This window comes from Phallusia mammillata, chromosome 3 (assembly GCF_965637545.1).
Source record: "Phallusia mammillata chromosome 3, kaPhaMamm4.hap1.1, whole genome shotgun sequence".
Classification (NCBI taxonomy): Eukaryota; Metazoa; Chordata; class Ascidiacea; order Phlebobranchia; family Ascidiidae; genus Phallusia; species Phallusia mammillata.
In genome coordinates, this window is record NC_137254.1 from 8,377,444 (window position 1) to 8,387,861 (window position 10,418).

At 37.2% G+C, this 10,418-nt stretch overlaps 1 protein-coding gene and 1 non-coding gene across 2 annotated transcripts; both read right to left on the bottom strand.

Moving 5' to 3' along the window:
* Nucleotides 1–236: 236 nt before the first annotated feature.
* On the bottom strand, nucleotides 237–441 carry LOC145221277 (small nucleolar RNA U3). Its single transcript, XR_013858764.1, has one exon. It is a non-coding gene; the product is annotated as a small nucleolar RNA U3 (small nucleolar RNA).
* Nucleotides 442–1,737: 1,296 nt separating this feature from the next.
* Nucleotides 1,738–8,679, bottom strand: LOC145220444 (scavenger receptor cysteine-rich domain-containing protein DMBT1-like). The gene is made up of 13 exons (XM_080087652.1): nucleotides 8,556–8,679; nucleotides 7,178–7,341; nucleotides 6,758–6,908; nucleotides 6,484–6,659; nucleotides 6,020–6,170; nucleotides 5,388–5,433; nucleotides 4,144–4,309; nucleotides 3,821–3,978; nucleotides 3,261–3,432; nucleotides 3,005–3,075; nucleotides 2,738–2,927; nucleotides 2,402–2,510; nucleotides 1,738–2,012 (listed from the first exon to the last, which is right to left on the bottom strand). Exons 1-13 carry the CDS (start codon nucleotides 8,614–8,616, stop codon nucleotides 1,858–1,860), a joined length of 1,770 nt encoding a protein of 589 aa, XP_079943778.1. The 5' UTR covers nucleotides 8,617–8,679; the 3' UTR covers nucleotides 1,738–1,857.
* Nucleotides 8,680–10,418: the final 1,739 nt, after the last annotated feature.

A 10,418-nucleotide genomic window follows, 5' to 3' on the forward strand; every position in this document is an offset into this window, starting at 1 on the left:
TTTCTGCCAGGCAAATTTGTAGCACTTCCAGTAGCTACCACTGCGCTTTTTGTGTCTCATCGCCCTTGTTGCTTTGTAGCAACTCTGTGTTTTCAATTTATATCACTGATGATGGTGTCTCGTATGGGACATCGAAATGTCGGCATATTATCAGAAAAACTGCTGGAAGAACTACAAGTTTGTTAAGTGTTTCTTCGGGCATTTAGCAATATAATAAAACGTTGTTGCTATTTACAACTGCTCAGAATATCCTTCTGCCTGCAACCGATAATGGGAACTGCCCCAATCTTTGAAATTTTTGACATTGTCGTAAAATTCTATGCAACACCAAGCTTCATGTTCAGAGGAACCGCTTAGTCTCATCATCGCAGTTCAGTCTGACATACTTGGATGACGTTTTCAAGATATTTACAAAAGATTCCTACAGGAAAAAATATTCATCTTGAACTAACAGCTTGACGACAAACACGACCTAGCGTCTTGAGAAATTTGCTTCTATATTTTAAAAAAAGTAGAGATTATGATTTCGATTCTTCATGTAGACAGACAGCATTGTTACAAAACCAATACACTGTTACATGTTTAAGTTTATTACTACGTGATCAGGTTGCTTTTTTGAATGAGTTGCATCTAAACCCAACATAACGCAGCTTTACTGGACAAAACTTCAGCACTACGCAACTACTCAAATATACCGCTAGGTGGGATAAAGAGAGTCCAAAGCTCAAATCAAGATACTACTCATCCTGGAGCACTCACAATAAAAGCTTAGCAAAGTTGATATTATGCATTCTTCTTTAGTTTTTTTACATTTTGCGCTTGGAAATTCTTCGTTAAAAGTTACCTATTTTAAATAAAAACACAAAACTAATAACTTTTTGGTTTATGGTAGTTTGTTTTATATTTCATATATTTTCATGTAACTTTATTTCATATAAGAATAATAAACTCGCCACACAAAGTAACAATACAGATAAAATTTCACAGCCCTTTTCTTTTTTGTTTCTGTTTTGAAAAGTTTTGGTTTAGACAAAGTTTTAGGCTAAAAATGGTTTTTATAGTATTTTGCATTTTCAAACGTGATGATTACGGTAAATCACCCTTAAGCAAAACACGGTCAAATTTAGCCTTAAAGTGGTAGCAGCTAACTACATTGTGACTGCCCGATTCCCTGCTTTCAAAACGACAGAAGATTCACATGTTAACAACATTTTTTGTGTCTTTTGCTTTCTTGCACTAACAATTAGCAGTTATGCATCATTTGGCACAGTACATTTTTTAAAATAGCCACCGTTGATAACAAGTGTTGTGATGACTTAAAATTTAAGTTGCTGAAAACATAATTGTAGGAACTCAGTTGCACTAAAACAATAACCAAGCCGGAAATAGCTGCTCAAACCTGAAACGCTATAGTGGAAGGCGCAATTGGTGGACAATGTCTAAACGCGCTACAGCTGCTTCGTATTACAAATCGTTAAGCGAGGAAAACTTGAAACACAATAAGTTTGGCGCACTGTAAGCAAAACTACAACTGTTGGAAACGTTGATTTGACCACTCAAGAGGGCTCAAAGCCGTTAAAGTAATCTTTCCCGTAATTAAATCTGTTTTATCACAACTAAGTTTGTGAATTGCTGTGTAAAATGTAGCTCATATTCATAGAAAACAACACTTAACCAGCATCAGTTTTGATAATATTGGAGAATTAAAGTTTCACTTATAAAACGTACTTTATGTAATTGTTGAGTAATTGTATTACATACGGAAAGCAATGTGTGCTTTACCCAAGGAATTTACCAACGACAAATGTTAGAATGCAAACACATAACAATCTTGAGTATATGGGGAAAAACTTATATCTACAGACGAATTTGTTTAGCTGTTGGGTTCAGGGAAATTTTGCTCCATACAAGGTAACCAGCTACCATCACTACAGCAGCTAGAAGAACAAACATCCCAAGTTGGAAGATGTTGTGAGCTGCTTCATTGGCTTCATCTCTATCTCCTGCAGTGTCTGCAATAAAAAAACGTTTAACTTAGATCTACACATATGAACGAGAACATATTTATTACATAAAATCTGCACTCAATTGAACTTTTAGGTTGGTCAACTTTAAACAATACTGTATATATAAATATCATCGTACGTCAGACCTGGAACTGAACTTATATCTAATTAAGAACCTTAAAAAGGCATCTACATACAATATGAGTTAAACTAAACTTATAAAGGGGCAAGCATTTATTAAGTTTACAACTTTTTGCTTTCAAAGATTTTGCCAGAGACTTTGGTTGCGTATTCAAAAAGCCAATATTCGCTTATCGAAATAGGTATTGGAAATAGGAGATTAGAATAAGGTTGCAAGTTAAGTATAAATGATATTTCATTTGTTGTGCTGTTACCTTGCACATGCAAATACTTGGTAGTTTGTAGGATGTGCACTGGTCCTGTAGAAAGTCGTTGGTTGCGTCCATTGTTGTCAACAGATCGTCGACCTACACCTCCACATGTCTGCGAATAAATTAATACACTCAATTAATACACATAAATTAATATTGCATTAGGGATTTACCATTAAGTGTTTTAGTTTAAAAACTTGAAACAAATTTAGACACACCGAATCTGTCTAACTCTAAAAGATAATAGTGACAAAAAACTCTTAGGTAAACTTTTAACTTGGTTAACAGCATTTTCTAGTGTTTCATGTTTCGGAGAGAAATATTATCAACCCAACTCACCTGTCCAGGGCATTGTCCAGTTGAGTTTTGACAGACGGTCACGTCGCAGTGGATGTAGATAAATTGTTCTGCGTCGGTAAAGTTTGTCCACACAAAGCTCATCACCTTAAATGTTGCAAAGATGGATTCGTAATTTCGCATCAACATTTTTGCGTCGGCTGCCTCGCTTCCACTGGGTGGCGCATCGCATCTAATATTTTGACACGAGTTACGCACAGTCAAATAGGGAACGAAAATATAAGAAATAAGTATACAAGTAAAGCTTACCCGCTTTGTACAACAGGGTAGTTCGGCAAACCACTGGAGGTTTCAACGCGTGTGGCCCAACATTCTTCAAGCTGTGCACAAAAGTTGTAATTACAATCTATTCTGCGTAAATGGATAATTGGCGAGATCAAAACCAAATTACGAAGCCCGTTTTATAAACATCAGGTGAGGCACAACTTTGACATTTTCAAAAATGTTCTGGAAGCTCTAATCGATAATTCTTTGTTCCACAAGAAACTTTTTGTATTCAACGCACCCGAACAATATAGTCATCGCTGCTTGGAGAAATTTCATTTAGTCTGACTTCAGCAAAAATGTAGTTAGGTACAGTGACTTCTCCGGGCAAGCTTTCGTTGAAATGTTCGTTGGCAAAGAGATTGAGAGCGATATCAAAGTTTCCTGTATTCTGAGCTGAAATTTCAGCGGATCTACAAATAGGTTACATGTCTCAGAAATTGGTACTTTAGGCTTCAAGGTATCTTGATTTGAAATTTCAAGTTTCTATGGGTAAAAAGTAATGCACATTTTTCTGAGGATTTTGTCAAATTAACTGTAATTTCGAATTATTGTCTTTACCGTTTATTTTTTCCATGTTTTTTGACTAGCACTAAAAATCAAACTAAATTTCCTCAACAATTTCCTGCAAAAGCAACGCTTGTGTGTGGCATGTTTTTTTCGCATTAAATGACGTTTGTCATTTTTATATTTCGCATATTGTTATTGTTGACTGTGGCATGTGACATGGGCTCCCGCATCGAATGACATGTGCCATGTTTATATTTCTGATGTGGTCTGCTTTTTGCTTTGGTTTCTCACCCTGCTTGTGGTTGGACGTGGGATGACGAGAGAAATAGGTCTGCTTCAAATAGACAAGTCACATTGAGCTTGTTTTGAACGTCACGTTGGATCACGGCAGAGGATGGAGCTAGGTATCTCCAGATCAGGAAAGACGCCGATACATTGCCGTTCTCATTCTGTCACATATACAAATTTAGAAGCTGATCAAAATGTACAACAGCCAATCGCAACTTTATAGAATACAGACATTAAAGAGCTGAATACAATGTACACTTTCAATGCACACTTACTTTGATTTTGCTTTTGTAATGTATTTTAACAACTGATATTTTTCGTGTCACCTTGTAGAAGGCTTCGCATTGGCCAATGTCAAACACGAACACTGGATCTGATCCCGTGACCTTGCAGCTGTCATTGAGTTGAGAAGGGGGAGTTTCCCGGTTCAATGCGATGTAAAGTGTGTCACCGAGTTCGTAATCTAATGTCATCTGTTCATCAGCTGTGACTCTGCAATGATCAGGTTTTTGCTATTTACAGATCAATTTAATTCAACATGTCTTCAAGGAATACATAGTAAAACCTTTTTTAGAACCACTATAAGAGAGAAAACAATGACTAAGCATGACGTGACACTACTATTACATCAAATGTGTACAATATTGTAAGATGTATACATCGCTATTCTATCTTGAACATTATGTAGCCACGGTGTAGCTGCAGTGCGTTTAGCGCTCATCCGTCGATTGTGCCCTGCGCTGTTTTGCGCTCTATGACGTTTTAACGCTGCGCAGCTATTTCCGGCTTATTGATTGTTTTAATCCAGTGGTTCCCAAACTTTTTCATATTTTTTATCAAAACGGTCCCTTTGCCATTATTTCGACGGCTCGCGGTCCTTAAGCCTAAACGTGTATTTCATAAAAACGAAAGTTGATTGCAGGGTTTTAGCTAGTTATGCAAAATTGCGCATAACAATCATCCAAATACAGCATATGACATCACAAACAAGACAAAAAACATTACGATTGTGCGCGAACAATTGCATTTTTGATAGTTGTCATTCAATAAAGGCCATTGTTTAGCAATGGAGACAGTCGATTCTCAATTCTACTTTGATTTAAACTTATTTAGTGGCACAAACTGAGGCCAAATAAGATTATAGAATTACTTCAACCGCTTGGCGGTCCCCCTAAAATTGCCTCACGGACCCCTAAAGGACCGCGGACCCCAGTTTGGGAACCGCTGTTTTAATCCAATTGGGTCGCTATGCATTCTTTCATCCAGTAAAACAAACTAAACTCGACCATTTCACGGCAGTTACTAAATTTGACGCGACAATTTTCGATACAGTGAACGTTGGTTCAGTTGCAATCGAAACATTTTCTTTGTTTCATGCCGCAAAATGTATTTTTTGCCCTGCAATTGGCCTCATAGTAACGTTGTTTTAACGGGGAAAGTATAAATTAGCACTTGTTGGTAACAACGTGTATCCCTTCGTTCATATAGCTTGAGGTAGTTTGTTTTCGTTTTGAAAGTGTTCAATATATTATTACTCTATTGTTAGGAGCTAACTACACAACAAACTCACCTTATGGTCAAATCTTTTTCGCTGCATTTCACTGCTTGCTGCATGTCTAAAAAAATCCACAATAATCAATAATCATTCTCTAACTTACAACAAGCAGTTAAACCAAAACAATTAAAATTTAGCTGATTGTTTTCCGTTCCGACCAGTTTGGCTGCATTTGGTTACTTTAACCTTGCAACACAGCCTCTTTAAGTGAGTGGTTTTCAACCTGTGGGACGTAACCCATTGGGGGCGTTAGCCATTTTAACTGGGAGTCGTGAAGGCCGATAAATGGTATCAAACATTAGTATTCATAAAATCCAACCGTTTGATTTACACTTGCCATGTAGTGAACTATGACTATAAAAAACAAATGCCTTATCACGTTGCTATTACGAAGAAATGTTAATGCAAGTGACCCCGGCGCGTGTAAGTGTCGGACATGCGTTTTGGGTCGGGTTCGGTTTCAGCATTATACTTTTGGGTTCGGGCCGGGTTCAAACTCGAATTTGTGCTCACTGACCCACACACAGATGGCAAACTTGATCTCAGAAGCGGCATGAGATCAAAACCCGCGATAAAAAGAAAAAAATTCACTCACCTTGTAGATTTTACTGTCGCATTAAATTTAAAACAAACAGTTTTTTACATACTTTCTTCTAGGACCACAGTTGCATTAAACCCCATTCCGCCAACATTTCTGTCACTGAGAAACATAACAGTGAGACTTGTTGCGTTAACTCGGTGTTCAAATTCTTGAAGTAATCCACTAAGTACCTCCATACGATTATTGTCGATCTTGAACTGAATAAAAAGTTGTAAATTATCAATTAATGTAAAACTATCAGAAAGCTTGGTCGGTTTTCTGTCCGAATGGGCTACATTTCGTTATCAAGTTGCAGTGTAATTTTAATAACAGTAGTTTAGATGATGTCTTTCGAGTTTTAGGTCAACTAGATTTGGGTTAGATTTCACAATGTTTTGGCGGTTTCCAAGCACTAATTGGCGACCCCACACCCAATGAATAGAGTGTCAAAAACAATGACTTTTTTATTTAAAAGCAATAGGTAAAGGAACCGCTCTCATTATTTGAACTGGAACGTAATAATTGACTTACCAATAACATGTCATAAGTGGATTCAAGGTCAAAGGCTGAGAATTGAAACAACAAGGACTTTCTGGTATCGAGTTGAAAATTCCATGTGCACACATGATAAGGAGGGTAGTCGCTTGGAAAGTTTGGAGACATGAAATTAAACACTGGTCCAGTTACTTCTTCCCCACACAAATTTGCTGAAATGTAACAGAACGAACGCAATGAAAGCTGCTTGATTCGGACCTGACTTTTCGCTCGTTTCGCAACTTTAAGGTAAATCTATATATTTTCTTACCTTGAAGAATTCTGAAATTCACCCTTTCTGTTGTATAGTTTGTTACACATTGAATGAAGGCTCTAGGGCCGGTCAAGACCACGGGAAAAGACGGGCCTCCTCCCTGCAAAATCCCCACGAAATTGCCTGTGTTGTCAGTTCCCTCGTAAACCTAGATAATGAAAAAGAGATTTCGGTTTCAGATTGGATTTATATATGATTCTCGGAGTCTCGGGGTCTCGTGGAGCCGCTTGGCATCGGGTTGTCGGAGTCTCGGGGTCTCCGAAGTAATAGTAAAGTGTTATAAAACGATAGTTGAAAGTAAACATGTTGTGGCGATATGAAGTCACTCAAACCCAGCATTGTAAACTAAAATAAGATTCTTATCAACCCCAGTAAGTGCGAACGTAGGCGATTGTGCAGTTTTGAAGGGAAATTTACCTTACAGAAGTTATCTGCTGCCAGCTCGGCTGCTCGTGTATAGGCGACCATTTTGGCGGAACCAAGAGTTGAAGTAAATCGAAGGTTGAAACCGTCACATGATGGTTCAATGTAGTCCACATACTCATGGTATGTCGACGTTACATTGCACTGAGCATCAGAAACTAAAATGTATTTGCAATGTCAGAGGAAATATGAAGTTTGTCACAACCAAGCATTTCATCAAACTCGTATATGTGAATTAAACAAATAGGTTTTCAAAGTATTAGCCTGCATAGAGTTTGACTGGCTTAGTATGGACATTCGTCAAAGCTTCGGATAATTTGCCGAATCAACCGAATTAAATTTGACGTCACCCTGCGATTCTGACGTAATTACATGAATTTTGCTGAAAAGTACCGTATTTACTCGATTGTTAGCCGCACAAACACGGAGGGTAAAACACCTTATTAGGTCAATACCGAAGTTTTTATAAAATGCCTAAGCGAAAACTTTATTCCAGTACTATTTTGTTTAGATTCTGCTTGCGAAAAGTTTAATCGGATTATTGTACTCATTGACAAAAATGGGTATTATAGCAGCCCAAGTTTTAAAGCAAGAAGTGCTATTACAATGTAGCGACTCAATTGCATCCAATTAACTTACCTCCGTGTAATAAACTTAGACTGGATAGAACAGGGCAATTTTGACAAGTCGACTTGCCATTTTTAACGGTTTTATCAAAAAAACTGTTATTAAATATAAAAGTTATAGCTACAAACATATGACCAGCGTTAATTGCAAACTAACAAATTTAAATGAGTATCAAACGATTCCCCCAGTCGTGTTTACCCACAATGGACCGACTTCCCTTTCCATAACGTTTGACCGTTACGCATCTATTTCCAGGTTGGTGACTATTCGGTGCGATTGTGTCGCTATGTTTTGCTTGACCAAGCGAAATAAACTCAATGGTTTCACCCACGAGTTTTTACCTGATTGCACGGTTCGTGGCCTAAAGTTTTACGAAGTACACTTTTCAGTTGTTGCAGTCTTTCGTTTATTTTTTGTAAAATATCTTATCTTAAGTAAGGTATTTTATGTGTATTGTATAACCACGGGGATTTTTATGCTTTATGGTGAAAGTAACGGCCCAAATAGACGTAAAAAGCGACATGCTTATATATTTCAAACGTTTCGGCAAATGCTCATGCCATCATCATTTTTATGTTTTTTGTAGATAGTGGTGATGTTATATATACGCACACATATGCATATATAACTTACAATCTTAACGACAAATAATTTTTTTTCATGTAAGTTGCTTAAATCTAAACGATAAGAACTACACTTAAAACAAGAATAACTTTTGATCAAACAACATTTTGAAACCACTTACTTTTGTGTAGCAAACTCATCGAGAGGACAAAAAGAGCAAACTTTAGGAGTCGAAGTGACATTTTTTACCGTTTTTTTTTTTCAAATGATTAACTGTACTAACTAATCAACTGCCAAAATATGATCAGAATATAATACAAATTATACCAATTTCACACCCAACACTTTCATTTATGTTGCGCAAATGCAAATGTTTTTGAATACATCACTAAAATACTATTTGTACAGTACAAAAGCTCGTATCCAACCTTCTTACAACTAAATACATTTGTTTTCGGCAGAGCTGATATTATAAAGCTACCTCTATGCTAAAACCTTTCTAATGTGCCAAGCGGGTTTCCTCATCTGCGTTATAACATACAGTGGCCTATTTAAGACTTACAACCATAAACACCGCAAGTCCCGTAACACAACGCAGGTGATTCAAACCGGATCTATACAGTTGCGTCGCTTTTCCTGTTAGCGATGCCGCTACATCTAACTGTGTTAAACGAGTATTATGTACCCAACACGAGTCTACAGCGTTCTTTTTGATACACTGTGCTGGAACAAAATGTAGATAATGTACATTTACTGAAAATCGCTTCAGCACTACCAACAATACCAATGGTGCTTCTGAACTGGCGTTTCAACAGCTTGAAACCCATTTACCAATTAGTTTGCCAGATAGTATTTTGCAACTGTTGTTTGCTTAACACTTTCAGTGGGGCCAGCAATCACCCAAACATGCGTTCTGTGCGGGCTTTTGTTAATTATTTCAATTATTGCGCACAATTGCATGGTCTTGTCTGCTGCAAGGTCTCAACAGCATCAATAACGAACTACAATGGAAATAATGTTACAACTTATGGACAATAAAATCTAATGCACAATAATTTACTACTAAAACTTATGCACAATGATTACACAGTGTAACTACCTCAAGCATTTGTTAGAAAAGTCAGCATTGTTACATTGTTATAAAACAAGACTCCTTTCACATAACCAAGTTTAACGCCCGCCAAGCGTCGCCCTAGACACGCGCCGATCACGCATTTATGGCGTGGGCTATTTGGTATCGACGTACATTAACGGTCAGCCGCATTTATGAGCAGAAATATTTGACGTTAAGTAACGTCAAGCCGCACTCTGCGCAAAACGTCTTTTGACATAGATTTACGTCTACCGCACTGAAAGTGTTAAAGGATGAAAAATTATAAAACTAGAAAATAGTAACATATAACGTCAAAAAATGTGAAACAGTGAGAAAAATTAACACAACAAACAGAAAGAGCCCAACAAACATATATTTTCCGCCCGGTGGACCGATTACATGAAAAAACAGCAAGTATTTTTTTAGGAGAATAAGAATTGCTAGTAGAAAAAAGCTATTTAGTTAAATTAAGTTAATAAACGACATTAAGTTAAATATTAGCGTTCTTTGTATCAAGGACTTCCTATCCAATCAAATTGTTTGATTGAGTGCATTAGAGGCCTCGATGTAGCAGATTACGTGGTACGTGCTTTTGTTACTGTCCGTTTTTCAAACATTTTCTGTCACACATTGCGTGGCACCTTTTGGTCGGTGGCTTACTCAAAATTTGCTTGACCCTCTAAGATGCTTGCTAAATAAGCACGAGGTATTTAACCAATACAGTAACCAACCAAATCTAATTTTCAAACCGAACCCCTTTGATGCGGTGCAAAGCGCTGTGATTCTGCTGCTTGAAGAAAAATGTTTTACTGAAGCAGTGGTTCCCTACCTGTGGTATATCGTAGATTTTGGTTTTCAATTTCCATAATTAAATATCTACAGTAGCACTATAAATCAGGTATTCTGTCCCTTACTATTTTCAGCCCCATTCAGTAACACAATGCCTTAAAA